The following is a 21,585-nucleotide window of genomic DNA, read 5'->3' on the forward strand; positions in this document are numbered from 1 at the left end:
AAATTTTGTATTTTTTGGTCAAAAGAATACTTTTGTAATTTATAAAATTGATGTCAACATCAAATAACCTAAAGGCTATGAAAAAAAGACTGAACAAGTGAAGCTGTAGTTCTGATATGCACCCGGAGTTTTATATTGGCACCATGAAGTTTAGTCGCTGAAGTTTGCTGATGAAGAAACTGAGCGGCAGCCTGGGAGCAGTGAGAAGTTTTTCCAAGCACCACATAAGCAGGAAATAAAGAATGGGACGAAAGGAGAAATGTACCTCCTTTTGGCTTTGTTTTGAAGCAAGCATTGGCTTTCACAGCTGAGTGACGTGCACTTGGTGGTAGTGGCGTTTCCTGGCTGAAGAGGGGAGGATGCCCCGGGCTCGGGCTGAGGAAGGGGGATGTGCCCTGCTCAGACAGCTGTACTCAGAGGGGGGGCTGGCACGGAGGTGGCACTGCCAGGAGTCTGTGGGGGGACAGTGCTGGCATGGGTGTGCATGCAGGGCTGGCAGCAAAGCCTCAAAGGGACCCAAAGGCTGGCAGGCACCAGCGTGTCCCTGGAGCAAAGCTGGTGGGAGGGGTGCTCAGCAGTCCTGGCAGCATCACAGCAGGGCTGGTGGGGCCAGCCTGCACCTGGCCGGTGCACTGAAGTGGTGGAAGTGGTCTTGGAGTCCCCTCAGCCCAGATTTTCCTGTGTTGCAGTCTCCCTGTGTCCCTGAGACCCGGTTGTATGTGCATGGCAGAGCCGAGGGTGCCCAAGCTCGTCTCCAGGGGAGGTGCCCCCTGCCCGTGCCCTGCTGGTCTCTCTGACACCAGCGTGATGTCACAACACGGGGCTGGCAGTGTGGCCGGGCTGCGTGGCCGAGGGGACGGGACAAGGAAATGGGGCGACCCCTGGGGCACTGAGCACGGGGAGCAGCTGTGCAACATCTGGCTGGTATGTGCACTCTGGGCACACGGTGGGGAGAGGTGGTCCTTGTCCCCGTGTCACTGCTCCCCCCTGGCAGCTGTCACCACAGCAGGCACCACTGCCACCCCTTGTTTCAGCCGGCAGCCATTGCCCCCCGTTGCTTCCCACCTTCTGCCAGTGCCTCTGCTTTCTGACAGACTGAAGCACAGCCCCAATCTCAAAGCCACCATGTCTGAAAGCAAAGGGGATAGTCAGCCTCTTGTCACCACGGACTCCTCAGATATCATCAAAGTGACTGTAAAAACCCTCAAACAGAAGGAGCAGTTTGAGGTTGCTCAGAGCAGCACCATCCAGGAGTTTAAGGAAGACATTGGCCAGCGTTTTAAAACTCCCCCTGATCTCCTGGTGCTGATATTTGCTGGAAAAGTCCTCAAAGATCAAGATACTCTGAGCCAGTATGGAGTCCACAATGGGGTCAGCATCCACCTTGTCATCAGGTCCCAAAAGAGACCACAGGAGGGCCTGCCAGATCAAGGAGCTGCAACCACCCTGATGCAGCCTCCCAGCCGCAGTAATTCCAATTTGTTCTTCTTGGAAAGCATAGCTGATCTGCAAAACCCGGGCCTGAGCTATCAGGATTTGTCTGAGCTGTTGATGTCTGGCCAGGAAATAGTGGTGCAGACCATGAAAGAACTCATGGCTAGGATCCTCAGTTCAGAGCTGGATATGAACACCATCAACAACAACACGTTTTTGCAGGGGTTCCTCCTTGGGGTGACAGGTGTAAATATCCTAGGCCTGGACTCAATAGATGTGTCGGACTTGGTGAGCAGCATTGAAGGACAAGATGTGTTTATGCACGGCTTGATAAGCGAGGTGGCGCAGAGCACCTTTGTGCAGAACACCCTTGCCAATGCCAGCCTTGTCAGGGACATCATCATGTCCAACCCTCAGGTGCAGCAGCTGGCTGAGCAAAATCCCGAGATTGGTCACATTCTCACCAACCCACACACGATAAGGGAAATATTAGAGGCCCACAGCAGCCCTGCTGTAATGCAAGAGATGGTAAGGAACCACGATCTGGCCATGAACAACCTCGAAAGCATCCCTGGTGGGTACAGTGCTCTGGAGCAGCTCTACAGGGAAGTTGAGGAGCCCATCCTGGATGCTGTGCAGGCACAGATAGGCAACAACTTGTTTGCTCCACCAGACAGTAACCTGTCCCTGAACGGGGCCCAGCTACCAGCCCGGACTGAAAACCGGAGGCCATTGCCCAACCCATGGGCTCCGCGGTCCAACAGAGCCAGTGTATGTGACTGCGATGGACAACTGGCAAATGGCACAGACGAGAGTCTTATTGTGCTGAGTTTGGGTCCTGCAGCAGGTGTGGTGGTCTCCAACTCAGGGAGGGCCGAGAGCATGGTGCAGCAGCTAACAGGAAACGCAGAACTCATGCAAAACCTGGAGGATGCGTTAACAAACCCCAGCGGTCCAGCACAAATGCTGCTGAATAGCGATCACACATCAAGAGGTGAAAACTCTCTACCTCAAGATCAAAGTGCACAGCAGCTACCGCCAGAGATGGAGAACGCTGAGATTTCGTCCTTGCTGAGAAACCCCAGGGCGCTGCAGGCATTGCTGCAGGTCCAGCTGGGATTACAGATCCTCACCACAGAGGCACCGGATTTCATGTTGAGTTTGGGGGACTCACATGTGGAGCTGGATCTGGAAAGCATGGACGAGTCGACACAAAGCAATGAGTCTGAGGATGATCTAAGTTTGGTGTCAGAACAGGGTGAAGAAGAAGACCAGATAGAGATGGACGAGCAAGCACCACAGGTCAGATATGAGAGACAAATGCAGCAGCTCCATGCCATGGGCTTCCAGGACCAACGTGCAAACTTGCAGGCTCTGATTGATGCAGAAGGTGAGATCAATGCAGCAGCTGAGATACTGGCAAAAGCACCATCATCAAACAAGACACCGTAACTGCTTCGTCCAAATGATGAACCTTGTTTGTTGATGATTGTGTTTCAGTCTCATCGTACACTAAAGGTAGCAGGGTGCATAATAAGAAGCTGTGTGCTGTAGCATTCTTCAGTCTATGAGAATTAATTCCCTCTTAGCTGCAAGGATGTCCTGCATTCAGAAATGAGGGGTTCTGTGCTGTGACACAGTGAAGGCCCTGCCTGAATGTGGTGCTACCCATTTGCAGATAGAGTCCAGATGTATATGCAGGTGAAAAACATACCAGAAAAAGACACCAGGGAGGGAAAATATACATTTTTTACAGGCTAGGAACTGAGTTCTGGGGATCATAGTATTGTAGAATCATTCAGGTTGGAAAAGACCTCTAAGACCATCAAGTCCAACCGTTAACCTAGCACTGCCAGGTCAACCACTAAACCATGTCCCTAAGCACCACATCTACGTGTCTTTCGAAGACCTCCAGGGATGGTGACTCAAACACTTCCCTGGGCAGCCTCTTCCACAACCCATGCAGTAAATATTTTTTTCCTAAAGGTCCCCTGGTGCAACTAGAGGCCATTTCCTCTTATCCTATTGCTTGCTGCTTGGGAGAAGAGACTGATCCCCACTCCACTACAACCTCCTTTGAGGTAGTTGTAGAGAGTGATAAGGTCTCCCCTGAGCCTCCTTTTCTCTAGATGAAATAACCCCGCTTCCCTCAGCCATTCCTCGTAAGACTTGTTCTCTAGACCTTTCACCAGCTTTGTTGCACTAATGCTGAAGACCAGATGATAAATAAGCATGGCTCTCATATGGACTCCAAAAGAAATGGTGGCACTTTGAAAGCTGTTTGTTTGTTTGTTCTTTTGTAAAGGCCCTAAAGAAGAGAGGCAGGGAGTATCTGAGCCACCCAGCCTCATTCCTGCCACTGTAGGCATCAGCTTTTCCTCTGCCAAGTAAACTGTTTTGAAAGTCAATCTGTCATTTCTGCCACTGCTGCTCCTCTGGGAGTGAAGTCCAAGGGTTATGGTGAGGGTTATGGCAACTATCCATGATGGTTATAACCTAGCTTTTCATCCTGAATATGTTGACAGCTGGTTTCTACCCACCTTTCATTGCAGTTTTTAGTTTCATGCACTAGATAAGAGTTTCTCTGATTAACAAATCCCAAACGCTTTGTGCTTTCCCCAGCATCACCCACGGCACCAGGGATTAAGATATCTTCTGCAAACCATTCCTTGGGATCAGGGCTGTCTCTTTGTAAGTCTTGTCCCTTTTGCTTTGCTGTGTGTGAGCCTGAGGCATAATGCTTGTTAAAGCCTTGTCTTTATAACACAAACCATGATAACTGATTGGGACGTTTGAGGTTTGATGCTGCAGACCTGCCTATAATGACTCAGAACTGTAGTGTTAGGAGATGGAGCTGCTGGGGCTGTGCTCTTCTGGAGCTTCTGCCCTTCTCCCAGCCCTGCCCTGGGTGAGCAGGGTCAGGATCAGCCCAGACCCTGCCCTTCAGCACCTCTGCCCAGTTCTGCTCCAGTCCTATCCCTTCCCTACCCTCCTGCTCCTACCCTTCCCTTCTTTGCCCTTGCATCCAAGCACTGAGTCTTCTTCCTCTGGCTCCAGGTTTCCCACTCATTTCCTTTGCAAATGTTTCTCTCCCAGCACCTTTCCTTTACAAAATGTCCCATGAGGGGTTTTCTACCCATTTCTTTTTCCTCCTCCTCCCATTCCATGGCCCTGCAGCCAGTAACAAATTTAGACTTTGTGTTTTATCCCTGCATGCTATTTTGCATCTTGTTCCTCCTTTCTCCTCTCTTCACCTTTCCAGACGTGGTTGGAGGATCGGTCTGGGGAGACAGGCTGGGTGCTTGATCGGCTGTGGCTGGAAAATGTCCTCCCTGTGGCAGACCCCATGCTGATGGTGCCGGTGCCAGCAGCTGTGCCTCGTCTGACCTGCCCTGATAAAGCCAATCCCTGCAGCAGCAGCTGCCTCTGGTGGTGGCTGGCAGGCTGTGTGTCTGCTGCTGGGCTTCAGCTCTTCCCTCCCTCCAGAAGCCAGTCTCAGCTCTGGCCACAGGGGTGTGACTGATGCCAGGGGCTGGTGGCCACCGGCTTGCTGGGGTCCCTGTGCAGCAGCTGTGGCCTGAGGTGTGCTGCCTAATGAGGCCAAGAATCTGCAAATTTCCTTGGTGGTAAACACTGCTGCTGCTGCTTTGGGACGGTGCTGCTAGGAAATGTCTCTGCTTTGGGCCATGATCATGGAGTCAGGTGGAACATCTGCTAAGGTCTCGTGAAGCTGAACACACACACACAGAGCTTGTGTGGCCTGTCCTGGGCTGTTCATCCATGGCTGATGATGGAGTGAGGTAGGTGCAGGTGGGAGAACCTGAAATGTGAAAGTTTGATGTGAAGTGTGCATCCAGCCTCCTCCTGCAGCCTGTAGAGATGTTGGCACAGCTCCGTGTTCAACTGGAGGGGCCCAACACCACCTGAGATGCCCTTGGGCATCTGAGACCAGCACATGGGGCTGGTAGCTGTGACATGGGAATCACAAGACACCTGTGTCCCTCTGGATGAGTGATGGGAGATGAGGCAGGGCAGAACAGAGCATCTCAGAAGGTGAATTAAGGATGGATAAACACTTATACACAACAGGCTGTTGGAACAAGCATTCCATTAAAATGCTCATGTTTCAAATTCAAGCATTTTTAGGGTTTCAGTTACAATAAAGTGCTGATTTACCTTTTCAAACACATTTTTTCTTTGTTTTCTTAAAACTACTTTGGTAAACCTGGAAGGAACTCATGGCACATGAAGATGTCACCAAATGCAATGGTTTGTTTGTTTGTTTCTTTTTCCCCAACAAAAATGTCCCCCTGGTATTGCTCAGCTTCTGAGTGGGATGTCTGGTGTGAGCTGGGAGGTGCTGGAGGACTGTGATCCCTTGTAGTCTGCGTGGCATGGAGCATAGGAACCATCTGTGCTTGCAGGACAGCAAGGACTCCACCATTGCTTCTGCATCTCTCCTTGTTCTCAGAGGCAGCCAGGCTGATAAACATCAGCTCTCTGCCTTGTTAGCAAGCTGGTCCTCATCCCGAGACCCGGGCTTCTGTAAAGGTGCCTGGGCACCAGAAGATACGGGCGGTAGGGTTTGTGACACGAGGTGGCACCAGCACTGAAGGGGCTCCTGCAGCCCACTCCCAGATCTGCTCCTGTCCCCCCTGCAGTGACCATGCTCTGGTTGCCAGCCCCTCTGGAGCCAAAAATCTAACTCCAGGTGTGGGTGTGCTGCTGGGTCTGTGACATTCAAGGCTGCCCCTGCCTGTTGGCTTCTTTGTACTGAAATGATTCATCCTGCAGAAAACAGTTCCTACAGACTAATGCACTGCTCACCCTGTGCGTGGTGAAGTTCCTGAGGGTCTGCCCTGACCTAGGAGGTGGGGCAGAGTCCAGTCACTCGTGCAAGCAACGCTCCCCAGCTTGTCCTCCTGCATCCCAGACAGGAGTGCAGCCCATGACTGTCTCATTGCTTTATGGAACTTCTCCAAATTCCTTTATTGCCATAACCAATGAGGGCATTATGTATCGTGCCCAATATTCTATTCAAAAAGCAGGATGCTATTTATAAATATATGTTAAACTATTTGCAGAAGCAACTGCCCCCACTTTGTATGTCTGGCTGCTTTGGGGAAGTTACAGCACTCTTTTAGAACTCATCGTGCCTGCTTTTGCACAGACTGCGCCTTGCTGCTGCCTGCAGGGACATTGTGAGTCCAGCCAGGGCCCTGGGGACAGGCTGTGCAAATGGCACAGGTATAATTGTGCAGGTGCCGGTCTGGGCGCTGGGGACCTGTGTGCACTGAGCGATGTGCTTGTAATGCGCGTGGTGCATGAGGGACCTGGGGAAGATCCCTGTGCTGCTGGTGGCTGCAGCGCACCTTTGGCGTGACGCAGTGGGTGCAGTGCCTCCACCCGGGCCCCGTGCAGCCGCTACAAGGGCTCCCCGCTGCAGCCCTGCCTGGCCGCTGCCACGGACCCGCGCTGCTGCAGGGTCGAGGATCTGGTGAGCTGCTTGCGCTGCATGCTTGGGGCCGGGGGATCGCTAGGACAGAGGAGCCACATCCCCAGTGTGCAATAAGCTGGTGAAGCACCTTCCAGCATTTGGACAGCCAGATCAGCTGCTCTTCAGCTGAGATAACACGATTTTGGGAGCAAGGCTGAGGTGGCAGGGCAGGAGCAAGCCCCATGCAGGGTGATGTCCGTGGGGCACCACAGTGTGCACCGACCTGGGGCAGCACTGAGCGTCTCCCTGCCACGGGAGAGCTGTGGATGTGCTCAGGCCAGGAGGGAAAACACTTGTGTTATCTTCATTCTCTCACCTGGGGACAGCAAGTCACTAGCAGACTGTTTTCCCCTGCCCAGTTCTGTGTCCCCGGCTCCCTTCCAAAGGCTGTCGTATTATGAAGGCTGCCCCTGGGTGAGGGCTCCATCCAGTCCCCTTCCACAGCTCTGTGAAGCTGCTGCTGTGCTGTAACTGGGCAGGCAGCTCATCACCTTGTAGCTGTCTGCTCTCCTCTGCGGTGGCTGGGGGAGGGACTCAAAAAACGGTCAAAGTGCGAGAACTCGTGGGTTGAGTTATGAACGGTTTAATAAGAAGGAGAAGGAAATAATAAAGCCAAGAATAAGCAAAGCACGCGATGCACAATGCAATTGCTCAGCACCCACTGAACCACGACCAGTGGCTGCCCCCCACCTCGGCCAACCCCACAGTTTTATATTGCCATGTGATGCCACGTGGCATGGGATATCCCTTTGGCCAGCTGGGCTCAGCTTTCCTAGTTCTGTCCTCTTCCAGCTCCCTGTGCACCGCCAGCCCCCTCACTGCCAGGCAGTGTGAGAAGCACAGAAGTGCTTGGCTCTGCTTAAGCACTGCTCAGCAACAACTGAAGCATTGGTGTGTTATCAGCACTGTTCTCATCCTAAATCCCAAACACAGTACGAACAGTGACTCTGAAGAAAATTAACTCTATCCCAGATGAAACTAGGACAGCTGTGTCCTTGATCAGAGCCCTTGCTTCTGCCACAATGACAAGGGATCAGACCTCTTTGTAATTCTCAGGCAGCTCTGTGGGAATGTCAGTATTTGAAGTTACTGCGTTTAGTTAAGCTAAAAAGATTTTTAGGAATAAAAGGCTCCAAGGAACTGCCTGGAGGTAGTTGTAGAAGACATCCTTTGTGCTGTACTTGTGTTAGTGCAGCTCCACGGCGGTGACTAGGCTAGGAAGGGTCTGCTGCTGAGAGGTCCCTCTGGCACAGAGCTGCTGGCTGCGCTGTGATCCCAACCTGCAGATGCAACGGGCCCTTGTTTGTCTGCAGTTCAACATCCGGAGCTTGGCAAGAGCTGACTGGCTTTTGGTATAACAGCACAGAGTATACATGCTATTTGCATGAGTAGTGTTTTCCATCTGTTAACATGCCACATCTATTTTTATTTCATACAATATTTAAAATGAATTGCTTTACTTTGTTTACAGCATTAGATAGTTTTTTATCTTCACTGTTTTTTAAAGACTGTCCACTGTTATGTTGTTTCTATGGAGCAGGTTCCTTGGACATGAAACTGTGTGCCTCTCTGGGAACCAACTCCATCTTTAAAAATGCAATTGCTTTCTCATCCATGGAGTCAGTATTTCGGTACACAGTAACCTCACAGGTACGGTTTGAAGTACTTGCAATACTTGTTCATCTCAGTTGCGCTACAGTTGATTCCTATTTTGAGTCTTGGTATTTAAGAGCTGACTGACTATTGCAGAAGCTGCTGAAAAACAGAGGCATCTCAGTCTAACTTGTGCGAGTCTGGGGGTGACCCAGCCTCCTTCGCACCCGCTGCAGGGCAGTGGTGCAGCCCTGTCCTTGGCTGCTGGGGGAACTCCAGCTCAGGGTCTTCCCCTGACAAAAGAGTCTTTCCCAGTTCCCGGCTAGATTTTATTTCCACTCGACTTGCACTGACAGTGAGGTGCAGAGTGAGCCAAAGCAGAAGCTTTTCAGTCCTAAAAACAAAGGGAAAGGGAGACAGAAGTCTGCAGATGAGGATGGAGAACGAGCAGCCAACTTCAATCCTAGAGTTAATTTTGTCTTAAACTCATGTGAGTCCATGTACCTGAAGCTCCCAATTATCCCCTCTGCAGGTCCCGATGGCCCAGAATATCTCATGCATCCCTGCAAGCACTTGACCTTCCTCTTGTGTTGCATGACTTACTCCGTCTACTCCAGACTGATAGTCCATCGATTTAAGGTATTTGTGCAGCATGGGTTGATTCTGTCTCCATTCAGCCTGGTCTACTTGGAAGAAAAATACTCTTGTATCATCTTAAAATCAAGAGAAGAGAAAATCTGGACACTGCCACTTACACATAGTAGGAGTACATGAGTGTAAGTACGTGCTGCAATACGTTGCAGACCACAGGTCTTCATAAGTGGGGTTGATACCTGCAGCTGTGGCTGTTAGCTGATCAGCAGAGGTGATGCTGGCATTTGATAGTGGTGAAAGAGCTTGAGCATGTGAAATAACATTCTGCAGTGCTTTCTGTCTTTGCTTTCAGGTGCAGCTTATGCCACCATTCAACCTTACCAGCTCGACTCCAGCAACTTTCATCTTGGCTGGCATCCCGGGCATGGAGAAGTCACACATCTGGATCTCGATCCCCTTCTGCTCTATGTATCTGGCTGCCCTGCTGGGAAACGGTGCCCTGCTCTTTGTTGTGAGCACAGAACGAAGCCTCCACCAGCCCATGTACCTCCTCTTGTCCATGCTGGCTGTCACTGACCTGATGCTGTCAACCACGACTGTGCCCAAGATGCTGGCTCTGTTCTGGTTCAGTGCGGGGGAGATCTCCTTCGGCGCCTGCCTGACCCAGGTGTTCTTCCTGCACTTCTCTTCCTCAGCAGAGTCTATGATCCTGCTGGCCATGGCCTTTGACCGGTTTGTGGCCATCTGCTACCCCCTGCGCTACGCGGCTGTGCTGACACAGTCAGCTATTGCCAAAACAGGGCTGGTGATTCTGTTGAGAAGTTTTTGCATCATTTTCCCGTGTGTATTCCTGCTGAAGCGGCTGCCCTTCTGCGGGCACAACGTCATCCCGCACACCTACTGCGAGCACATGGGCATTGCCCGGCTGGCCTGCGCCGACATCTCCGTCAATATTGTGTATGGCCTTGCCATGCCTGTCGCAGCAGGAGTGCTAGACGTTGTGCTCATTGCTGTCTCCTACATCCTAATTCTTCAGGCATTATTCAGACTCCCATCCAGAACTGCCCGCTGCAAGGCTTTCAATACCTGTGTCTCTCATGTTTGTGTTACATTTCTTTTCTATATTCCTGTTTTTTTCACTGTTTTAACGCACCGCTTTGGTCAGGAAATCCCACACCATGTCCACATTCTGCTGGCCAACCTGTACATTCTCTTCCCTCCCCTGCTGAACCCCATCGTGTATGGGGTGCGGATGCGACAGGTAAAAGAGAAGTTCATGAAAGTGTTTCTCTGCTCCTCAGTTCATTTTCTGCAAGAATAACAGCAAGATGTCACTATGAGAAAGTAATGAATACCTCAGTGGGACTTGAAGCCCACCCAAATCCTCCCTCTTGGCAACCACAAATGTCGAGCACAAGTGACAGAAATGTCACTTGTGGGGAATCCTCAACAAGCTGAAGGCAGGCAGCTTTTGCTGTAGTGTGGTGGTGAGATCCTTATCTCAGCTGTCTGCTCTGGAGTCAAGGGACAAGGTGTGTAATAAATTGTTCTAATCACAACTGCCTAATGGACTTTATTACAGGAATTGCTTTCTTATTAAAATTCACAGAAATGGAAGTCTCCCAAAGATAAAACACTGAAATAAATGCAAGTACTGCAGGTTAGCATGGTGCTGCACTTGCAGCCCAGAGAGCCAACAGTATCCTGGCCATATCAAAAGAAGCATGGCAGCAGAGTGAGGGAGGTGATTCTCCCCCTCTGCTCTGCTCTCGTCAGACCCCACCTGCAGTACTGTGTTCAGCTCAGGGGCTCCCAGCACAAGAAAGACATGGACATATTACAGCAAGTCCAGAGGAGGGCCACAAAGATGATCAAGGTGCTGGAGCACCTTTCCTACAAAGACAGGCTGAGGGAGTTGGACTTGTTCAGCCTGGAGAAGGGACGGCTCCAGGGAGACCTTACAGTGGCCTTCCAATACCTAAAGGGGGCTGCAGGAAAGCTGGGGAGGGGCTCTTTGTCAGCGAGTGTGGTCTTTTCCAACCTTCATGATGCTATGATTCTATGTGCTGATTGAAAGTGGTGAGCAGTAGTATCCAAGCTGCTTTAGGGAGGGTACAGGAGGAGTGCAGGTTCTGGAGAGAGACAGCGCTGAACTACATCTCTCCAGAGCTGAACTGAAGCCCCCATTAGCTGCTTGGCAGGCATCAGACCTTGTCCCGGATTTAGAGTTGTTGCAGATGGTCTAGACAGAGTGTCTGCAAACCCCAGCTTCAGCCCGAGTATTTACTAGGTTTATAGATCACACATGAAGCGTTTTCCTCCATTGCTCTTGCAAATGCCTTCTTTTATGATCAGTTTCTGCTAATATTGGTTTCCTATTAATAAAGGCATGGCATTTATTGCTTTTATGTAATAAGCCTTCTCTTTTATTTGAGAACACTTATTTATTTATTTATTTATTTATTTATTTATTTATTTATTTTTCCAGCACCTGTGGCACATAAGCTATTGTTTTCTATTACACCAATACAAGGACTGCTCTGGACAATTCAGTTTGGCTTCACCCTCAGGGTGCCTGTCAGAGACATCATAGCATGAGTCCCAGCACTGTGGTGTGTCCAGATCAGGCTGTTTGCAGAGCTCTTAGTAAACCTGCTTAGCCCTAGCACTGCAGGCAGTGGGGTTTGACACTGCCTGGACGTTTGGGTAGGTGTTGGCCATGAGGGGGAACCTGAGGAGAATGGTAAGGGCGACGAAGCTGGTGAGGGGCCTGGAGAGCAAGTCCTACGAGGAGCGGCTGAAGGAGCTGGGCTTGTTCAGCCTAGAGAAGAGGAGGCTCAGGGGTGACCTTATTGCTCTGTATAAGTACATTAAAGGAGGCTGTAGCGAGGTGGGGGTTGGCCTGTTCTCCCATGTGCCTGGTGACAGGACGAGGGGGAATGGGCTAAAGTTACGCCAGGGGAGTTTTAGGTTAGATGTTAGGAAGAATTTCTTTACTGAAAGGGTTGTGAGGCATTGGAACGGGCTGCCCAGGGAGGTGGTGGAGTCACCATCCCTGGAAGTCTTCAAAAGACGTTTAGATGTAGAGCTTAGGGATATGGTTTAGTGGGGACTGTTAGTTTTAGGTCAGAGGTTGGACTCGATGATCTTGAGGTCTCTTCCAACCTAGAAAATTCTGTGTGATTCTGTGATTCTGTATCTACCAGATCCATGTAGCACAGACAAACTGACCACCAGGATGAGTTGGGAGAAGCCATAACATAGTCTGGTTTCCTGTGCTTGTTTGCTACTTGTCTCCTTACAGCTTGGACTCCAGTTAGTGATTGCACAACCCTTACCACTTCAGGGATCTGGTCTTGGTTGGGACCAGGAAAACCAGTGACAGAGGATCCGACCCCTCTGCTCTGCTCCGCTCTGGGGAGGCCGCCCCTGGGGTGTTCCCGGGGCCAGAGAGGCCTGGAGCTGGTGGCGAGAGCCCAGCAGGGCCCCGAGGTCTGGAGGGCCTGGAGCACCTCTGCCGTGAGGAGAGGCTGCGAGAGCTGGGCCTGGCTCCGGGGCAGGCTCTCGCCAGGGGTGCCCAGGGCCAGGAGCAGAGGCCCCGGGCCCAGCCTGGAGCCCAGGAGGTGCCCTCTGGGCCCCAGGCAGCACTGCTGTGCCGGGCGGGTGCCCAGAGAGGGGCTGGGGGCTCCTCCGCGGGGGCTCCAGCAGCCGCCGGGACGTGGGGCTGGGCGAGCGGCTCTGTAGGGCCCTGCTGGGGCAGGGGGTGAGTGGCAGCACCCAGGGGTTCCCCCAGCCTCGGCCACACTGTGATCTTGTGATGTATTTGTCTCTGACACCCGCAGAATGCATCAGGGAAGTGAGATTCAAAGGCCACATACAAAATATAAAACACAAAAAACACAGCTGATACAGATTGACTTAGGTCCTCAAAAGAAGCCTTTAAACTGCACCTGTTCTGTTGCCCAGTTCCTGCTTCACTACACAGAAATGCTTTTTTTTAAAAAAAAAAAAAAATAAATTCTGAAAGGTTTTACAGAATCAGGAACAGTCAGTGTAAACAAGCCCTTGAGAAACCATCTAAGTCCAGCAGCTGCTGTGCCTTAAGCCTGATCTCTTAAAATAAAAACTGCCCCCAGACTTTTGTTTTAGCACTTGATACCTCTCTTTCTGATTCATGCAGATACTGACATTCTTTGCTGTACTGTGTTTCCCAGATTTCAACAAATAATAATAATAAAAAACAAACAAACAAACAAACAACAACAACAACAAAAAACTGTCTCAGTTTCAAATCTGATCAAGTCTCACTTGGCTCCTTCCAGACCTGCCATGAGGATGATCTAGCACAGGTACAGAAGCTGCCAGGGAAAAGGGAACTGGTGCTACAGCACTCAGCAAACTACATTTTTACAGTGTTGTCACTGATTCCCTCATAAAACAGAGATGCTGCCTTTCTTTTTGCCAGAAATGAGTGATTCCATATAGTGTTGATGTAAGAAAACTAGTCTAAGTTTGGCTTTGGTTTCCAGTGTTTAATTTGCATTAGGTCAAACCACTAATTTGGGCACTGAAAATTCGGCATGTCTCTCATCTTTATGCAAAGCACAAAAATCTCCTTGCATGGGTCAAATCTGGGCTAATATTTCTCAGTGGGTTTATTTTAGGAATGTACATGGTGCCCTGAACATGGCTTCTGTAGAAATGATAAAGGAGCGATTCTACTGGCCAGCTGCAGAAGTGAATAAGCAGCACCTTGCTGATCAAAAAAGCCCTTTAAATTCAGGTGGTAGACCTGCGGCACTGACACAGCTGTGCCACTGGCCAAGCAGCAAAGGAATTGGAAGGGACGATTCCTCCTGAACATTTCTTTGTTCTGGAGGAATCGTCCCCTGCACTTTCAGCATGAGCAAAAGGACATTCATGGCCTGGCAGGATCCTAGCAGTGGGACCCCACTAAGCCCATGTCACCAGGGACTTTGCGTTGCTTCAGCAAAACAATGCAAACCCTTTTCCATCAATACTGTTCTAGCAGTTTGAATTAATAGAGGTCAAAACTCAGGTGAAATCAAGCACTGGGCCTTAATTTGCAACTCTATCAACACCTCCAGAAATGCCAGTGAGTTGCATGGGTGAGCAATCTTGCCTGCTCAGACACCTGCTAAATTGGAACAGGTCCTGAGCCAGCACTAACATACATTAAGCCTTATTTCTCCTCAGTTTGTAATCACTTTCTATAGTATTTACCAAACTGTAGACGTGTTTCAATTTACATCTGTCACGCTGCGTCCAGACACAGCCAGATCTGAATCTGCCTGCCTGGGCTGTGGGAATTGCACAGGCTGAGCTGGCAGTGCCTGCCTCTGGTCTAGCTCATGGTCCAGGGCAGACATGGGGCAGGCAATGTCAACACAAGGCTGCTCTGAAAACAATGCTGCAAATGGAAGTGCTTATAAGGTGAAGAGTATGATTTTGTTTTATCTCCATTAGTTTCATCTTAGAGCTGAAAGACTCAGGCTACACCTATCCTAAAGATGCATTGCCAGAGGTGGTGAGCAGCTCAGGTGCAGTGCTGTCAGTGTCACAGTCCCACCAGATCACACCACATTCTGCTGGACCTTCCTACTGCACTGGAAAGCCAACGTCTCTCTTCTCTGGGCACAGCCTGGGAAGGACCACAACACACCACAGCCTGCTCCCATTGCATTCTCCTTGCCCACCCCAGGTCACCACAAAACTTACCATGGACATTTGGTCTAGGAGGGAGAGAATCGTGACCTTGCACACATATCACCTGCACTTTGCAGACAGAAATGGACCTGCCACTGTGGGATGAACTTAGACTTTTATGAGGAAAAGCTGAGAGACACAGGAAGAGGACAGAAAGCCCAGGGCTCAGCCTAGCGGTGCTGTCCAAAGGCAGTGGACGTGCCTGCATGTGGCACTTGTGCCATGCCTTGGGGGTACACATTGCACCAGGCAGCACTTGTGCATGAGCCTTGGGCAAGCCTTCCCCTGAGACAGCTGCCCCCTTGTAGGCTCTCTTGCAGAAATCAGCCTTAGTCATTGTTGTGCCAGGTGGGAATCCCTCTCAGCTGATGGTGATGGGACTGGGTATAACCAGACCTAAACCACAAAGATTCAAGTGTTTGCATCAAAAGGCTACACAGGGTGGTGTAGGCCAGCAGGCAGTGCATGCTGACACCTGGAGAAGGAGATGGGAGCACTGGAAACACTGACGACTGCAATAGTGCCAGTACTCAGAGGAGGGGAGGGAGCAGAGTGCTTCACTATGAAGCCACTGGGGCTTGGGTCACAAGGAAGCACAAAGCCTCTGGGTGAGGAGGGGAGGACTGGGGTGTCTGGCACAGGGAACATGGGTAGATATGCTCACTGAAATCAGAAAGTTAGAAAACCTCACAGGAACCAGGTGGCGACCGTGCGGGTCTGCAAACCACTGCTGATGCCTCCAGAACACCCAGAAGAGAGCATCTTTCACCACTGATCAGATATCTGAGTCTAGCTCCTGGGGTTCACAGCCCCTCCAGAGGGGCTGCAGCTGATTGAGGCTGGTCAGGGACAAGCCCAGATGTTGTTTTGGGATATTATCCTGATGATTTCCTTATGAATTTCCATTATTTTATTGGTGTAAACGATGGGGTTTGGCAACAGAAGGACAAAAAGGTCAGCATACAAGGTAACATGAATGGAGGGAGCAAGGGCAAGCACAAAATACAAGGGCTCAGGACCCTGTGGTGCCATGCAAGAGGCTGCAAGGCTTAAACTGAAGTGGCTAAAAAAAAAAAAAGCTTGCTTGAAAGAGACATACTGACAGGTCTGGAGAGGGAAGTCCCTTTTGTCCATGTGCACAAATCTACCTGCAGATGGGAGATGTTGCCTGGTACATGAATGAATTAACCTATTGCAAATTAAGCTTTCCTCATTTTAGGGGGACTAAATGCTCAGTACAATTTCTATCAGCAATCTTAGCCTGCCTCAATATCACTTAGCTTGCCATGGGTGGAAACGTCTGCTTTTCAATGAGTTGCCTGCTGCTTTGTATGCAAGTAAGAGAGTAATTTGATTCATGTGTATGCTTCTGGGTCCACTTCTTTACCTCTCTGTTCACAATCTCAGCTGCACAATATCAAATATAACCTTGAGGCCGGCCAGTTTACCATGTGCTAAAGGACACTGAAAAGGTCAGACTGTCTCCTGATGTGCCATATGGAATAGGAATTCTGTGCATGCAATTGATTGGAAAAAATATTGCAGTTTTCAGAACCTGATGCCAGGTACAGAGCCATTTAGTCCTTAGGTTACCCAGCTCTTGACTCAAAGACTGTTGGAGAAATTAATTGCAAGCAAGACCATAGTATATTGTTTAATTACTAAGAGCTGGCAGGGAAAGTGCAATGGACTTGGCTGTCCGCATTTGGCTGCAGTTGGAACAGTGGCACCCGTCACTGTACAACTTGGAAGCTCGCTATTTAGACACAGGTGGAACATGGTGGAGTAGCTGTGGGGAGGCACGGTGCCCCCTGGGATCACTGCTGAGTGTTGGTGCAGTGCTCTGTGTGTGTTTGGTACAGGCATCACAGTGAATGTGAACAGTGATAGGACCAGAGGGAATGGCCTCAAGTTGTGCCAGGGGAGGTTCAGGTTGGCAATGAGGAGACATTTCTGCTCAGCAAGAGCGGTCAGGCCTTGGGACGGGTTGCCCAGGGAGGTGGGGGAGTCCCCGTCCCTGGGGGTGTTCAAGGAGAGCTTGGACGTGGTGCTTGGGGATGTGGTTTAGTGGGTGACATTGGTGGTAGGGGGATGGCTGGAACAGGTGATCTTCAAGGTTTTTTCCAACCTTAATGATTCTATGTTTCTATGATCTACCATGGAAAGCTGATTGCCAGTGCATTGAACCACCTGAAGAGCAAGGTTCAGCAGCTCAGACACCAGGGAGATGACATTTTGTTAGCACACGTGCAAGCCAGCTGGCTTGGCACTGCAGGTAGGTGGTCCAGGCTGAGCAGCCTTCCTTGGTGCCTGGCTCCTGCAGCACTTCATTGCACAAGAAGGCTGATTTAGGCCTTCGCTATCATAAGCTGTTAGACTCTGTATCTCTAGCAGACTGAAGCTGACTTAATGAAGAAGCAAAAAAAAAAAAAAAGTTGTTTATTTATAAAAACTGTTCATGAGTTGCAACAGCTACCTTTGGTCCTGTGCTTTTGGAGGAGCCAGGCACCTGCAGCGTGCAGGCTGGCTCAGCAGCATCAACGTTTGACTTTCCTCTCACAGTGGTATCCTGTAGATTTTGAATATTTCCTCACAAACATAAAAGGATGTTTTTCTTTCTCTGGATTGCTGATGGACCACAGACTTTGCTTATCTTTCTATGCACCATGGTTAATTAATATAAGCTGATGCCAGGGTGTAAGTGAGTCTGAGGTGTGCAGGGACCGTTTCCCTGCTGTTCAGGAAGGTGAGACATTGTGCATGCCAAATGCAAAAGCAAGAACCACCTCACTCAGTGTGAAGACTGGATGAGAGACCATAGGTCACAGTTGTAAGCCCCAAACCATTCACAAAAGCTGCTTATATAGAGTGTGTTTGTGTGCACTGTGCTGCAGTTCACCTCTTTGCAGCCTCTATTGAGCTATCAAGGAAAGAAGGCTGAAATCACCTGCCTTTGTAGGAGATGATGTTCTTTTGTCTACATTATGTATGATGCTGCAGTTTCTTATCATTGCAAGTGAAATCAAATATTTTGGGTTACTTTAAACTCTGTTTTTAGGCTGCTTGTTTTCAGAAGACGAAATCAAAAAAAGAATTGGTTCAAAAAGCCAATTTTTCCTTCAGATCTATGACCTAACAGGCAACATAACAATACTTTTAACTTTTTCTTCTTTTCTCTTTTTAAACACATTTTATTTCCACTGTGTAAAGGTAAGACATAAAAGTTGGCATCACAGAGTCATGTGAGCCAGCGTCTTGGGCAACAAAATGGGAAATTCATTCCACTGGGCAGGAGAAAATGGTGTGTAACGGATATCAATTTCATGGGTAGTACGCCGCTCTGAATTTTTAAGTGCAGCCTCTCAGGTAATGTAATAAAAATAAATAAAGAAATAGGTTTTGCCTCCAAACATCATACAGGAAATATTGTTTAATAATGTACTAACATTCATCTTCTCTTGCCATATTCTCATCGTGTTTACATTGATTTGATGTACAAGGCAGCTGTAGTATTTCACATCTGCCAGAATTCAAGCGTATAAAGTAGTGGTAAAATGCACATTAAAACCAAATGATCCCTGCAATATAGAAAGAAACATGGATAATTGTCTAATGGCTGAGTCCAAGACCAAGAGATATTTGCAGGCTGCTCAGACACTGGGGTTTACTGGAAGCCCACTTAGAGATCCGATTCCAAACCACGGAGCAGTGAGGTCCCCCATGTGCCCCGGGGTGGGCTGACTTCAGCTGAAGCTGACTTCTCAGGAGCCAAACTGAAGGTGCTGAGCCCCGTAGGCAGTGTGGAGAGTGAGACTCCAAGGCTGTTGAAGGAAAAACGGAGCAGAGAGGTTGATGGAGATGTTGGTCTTTTCTGATGCAGAAAGCTGCAGTTCTCCGCAGTGGAAGTGGGAATGGTGAAGAGGGGGCAGCAGAGGAGGCGACCCCAGAGGTGGACAGCCTCCACACTGTCACTGGTAAGGAAACACAGCAGTCATTAACTCTTGGAGTCAGTGTGTGCTCTGGTTTTACACAAAATGAAGGAAAATGCCTTTGCTCTCAGGAGTGTGGGCTGAGAGCCTGGCTCCCCGGGAATGCAGTGGCAGCAGTATTTTGCGCCTGTGGGAGGTTCGGCCACGCATCCTTGGGGATGGAGCATGCCCCAGGTTTCAGCAGGGATGGTGAGGAAATTGCATGTGTGCGTGATGTGAACACCGCTGAGCTGTCTGGGACACGCTCCTCACTGCTCTGACACCCCAGTGAGCTCACTCAGCTCCGTCAGCAGCGGCAGCATCAGCCCCATCTCCCCAGGCAGAGCATCTGCACCCTCTAAATGCCCAAGCAGGACCAGAGTCACCGCCTATCCCCCAGTTAGGACACGAGCCCGTGACTCACCCAGCTTCCTGCTGCCCCTGCACACCAGGACCCCAGCCCTCTGCTCCCAACCCCTGCACACCCACACCCCTGCCCTTCTCCTGCAGAGCCTGGCCTGGCTCCTGCCCGGCACCCTGCGGTCTGCGGAGCCGTGGTGCTGTCTGAGCAGCTCATTTCTCTCAGTACAGCAGGGACATTAACCCTCCCTGCTCCCAGGCACGGTACTACAGCCTGGGAAGGACCCACTTACTATCATTGCTCATCATCCTCTGGTCCAGCAGCCATTCAGCCTGAAAGAAAAATGCAGGGATGATCAATAGCTGTCTTGTACCTTCCTCATCCTGATAGAGCTTCGTGGCCCTGAAGACAGCCCAGCAGCATGGCTGTTGTGAGCAGGGAGGGGGAAAGACAGTGGAGTGTGACCTTAATTGTAATGGCTTGGGCGAGAAAGTCTTGTACCGGGCAGTCTGTGCCCCAGCTACACATCAGTCTGTTTTCTCTGCCTAGGGGGACTGCAGAGGCCAGTTGGCTCTTCCAGGCTGCATTGCATTTCCCCAGGCCAGTTCACCTGGCAGACACTAAGGAGCTGAGAAGGGGGGAGGAGAGGTAGATTCAAACAAACCCTCCCTGAGGAATGATGGCAAGGCACCCCCTTCAGTTTGGCCTGTGAAAAAGCATTCCTGATGAAAGGTAAGCCCATCCTATTTTTATTTTTTTTTAATGTCCTGATTATAAGCTTTAGAAACAAAGCAAAACCACCTCACAGCTGGAGTGCTCCTAACTCCTGTTGAAAGCTGGAATTAAAAGTGCCAGAAAATTAAGCTCCCTGTCTCAAGGGTGGTTTGACTGTTACAGTCAGTATGCAAGAGAGGAATCCTGGCCCTCAGATGCCTGTTACGTGTTCATACCACATCCTCGCAACAACACCCTGGGCGCTGGAGTTGGATGGGGGCTCCAGGAGAGCTCAAGTTTCCATATGTAAAACCCACACTCTGACTCTGGTCCCAGAGCACATCTTAACCTTTCAGCATCCTTGTACCATAGGCTTACCCTATAGATGGTGCAGTGACTGCAGGATGTATACAACTTTGTCTCCATACAGCCTCCACAGCTCACCAGCAATGCAGGAACAAAGCATAGGCACCAAAGCCAGCTGTGCCCGCACGGCTCTCCGCGCTGGGTTGTGTACAGGAGTAGCGCTGGGCAGCACCCTGGCGTTGCAGGGGAATGCAGCACTCCTGGGATGAGCCCGCACACCTCGCTGTGGAAAGAAGGGACACCCGGGACAGGACACACCACGGCCAAGGAGTCGTCTTCTCCAAGCTACAAGAGCAGGCTCCTGGTTTCAGCGACAAGGATGAGGGCTAGCCCCAGTGCAGAGCAGCTTCTGCCCTGGTTAGGCAAGGAAATGAGACCTGTGGTTTTGGTTTGCCACCCTCCTGGGCTCAGGGAAGCCTATAGCCATACCTCCTGGTCCTAATGGGGACACCAGTGCGGTGGGAGGTGGTTCTGCTCCTCAAGGTGGCAGAAATCCCACCGGTGCTACTTTAACGAGAATGAAACGGCAAGCTGCTGACTCATCACTGGTATTAAATATTTTAAAACAATTGACTGCGTGAGCTAATCCTGCTATATTACATGTGGGAAAACCGAAGGTATGCGAGCATACAGCAGCTACGCATTTGAACTTACCAGCCCCTGCATCAGGCAAAGAACAGAAAGTACAGAGTTCATCTCCTGAAGCCCTAGAGTTTGTTATTATTGCTGGGTTTTAATGTTCTCTGTGGTCATATAATGGCCTAAATGTTCAAAAGTGACTAGAAATGTTTGAAGTCCCATCGCTTCAGTACTCATTGTGAAAATTCTTCATATGGGCTGGTTTTCAAAAAAGCACTGAGGTGTGTCTTCAGCGTTGGATCAAAGAGGAATGCTTCAGTCTGAGTACCATAACGTTAATTCACCCTAAAACACCAGTAATGCCTGCACTTTTAATTTGTAGTTCATCTGTTCATGAACCCAGGTATGTATAAAAGAAGGTGCTATCCAAATTCACTGCTGTGAATTCACTGCACACTGCTCCACCCTGAGACGTGCAACACGGCAGGCTGGGAGACATTGATGCTGAGGGCTGCCATGATAAGCAGGAGCTGGATAAGCTGCTCTCTGAAAACAAAACACAGACAGAGGTCAACCTGCCATTTGAAAAGGGGGAAGATGGTAAAATCCTGGGAAACAGATTTAAATGGAATTGATCCATCTCCAGCCTCTTATTCAGGCTATGAGCTCAGGTCTCTGGGTTTGTTTACAAAGGAGATCCCCAGCAAAAGGATGGGTATGGTGAGTGTAGATCACAAGCCTTTATATATACT

General features: G+C 49.9%; 1 protein-coding gene and 1 pseudogene across 1 annotated transcript; both read left to right on the plus strand.

The window, feature by feature from the left end:
- The first annotated feature begins 1,125 nt into the window (after window positions 1–1,125).
- LOC137850034 (ubiquilin-1 pseudogene) lies at window positions 1,126–2,886 on the plus strand (annotated as a pseudogene).
- Window positions 2,887–8,952: 6,066 nt separating this feature from the next.
- LOC137850045 (olfactory receptor 52B2-like) lies at window positions 8,953–10,764 on the plus strand. The gene is made up of 2 exons (XM_068670279.1): window positions 8,953–9,300; window positions 9,471–10,764. Exons 1-2 carry the CDS (start codon window positions 9,295–9,297, stop codon window positions 10,437–10,439), a joined length of 975 nt encoding a protein of 324 aa, XP_068526380.1. The 5' UTR covers window positions 8,953–9,294; the 3' UTR covers window positions 10,440–10,764.
- Window positions 10,765–21,585: the final 10,821 nt, after the last annotated feature.

This window comes from Anas acuta, chromosome 1 (assembly GCF_963932015.1).
Source record: "Anas acuta chromosome 1, bAnaAcu1.1, whole genome shotgun sequence".
In the NCBI taxonomy this organism is placed as follows: domain Eukaryota; kingdom Metazoa; phylum Chordata; class Aves; order Anseriformes; family Anatidae; genus Anas; species Anas acuta.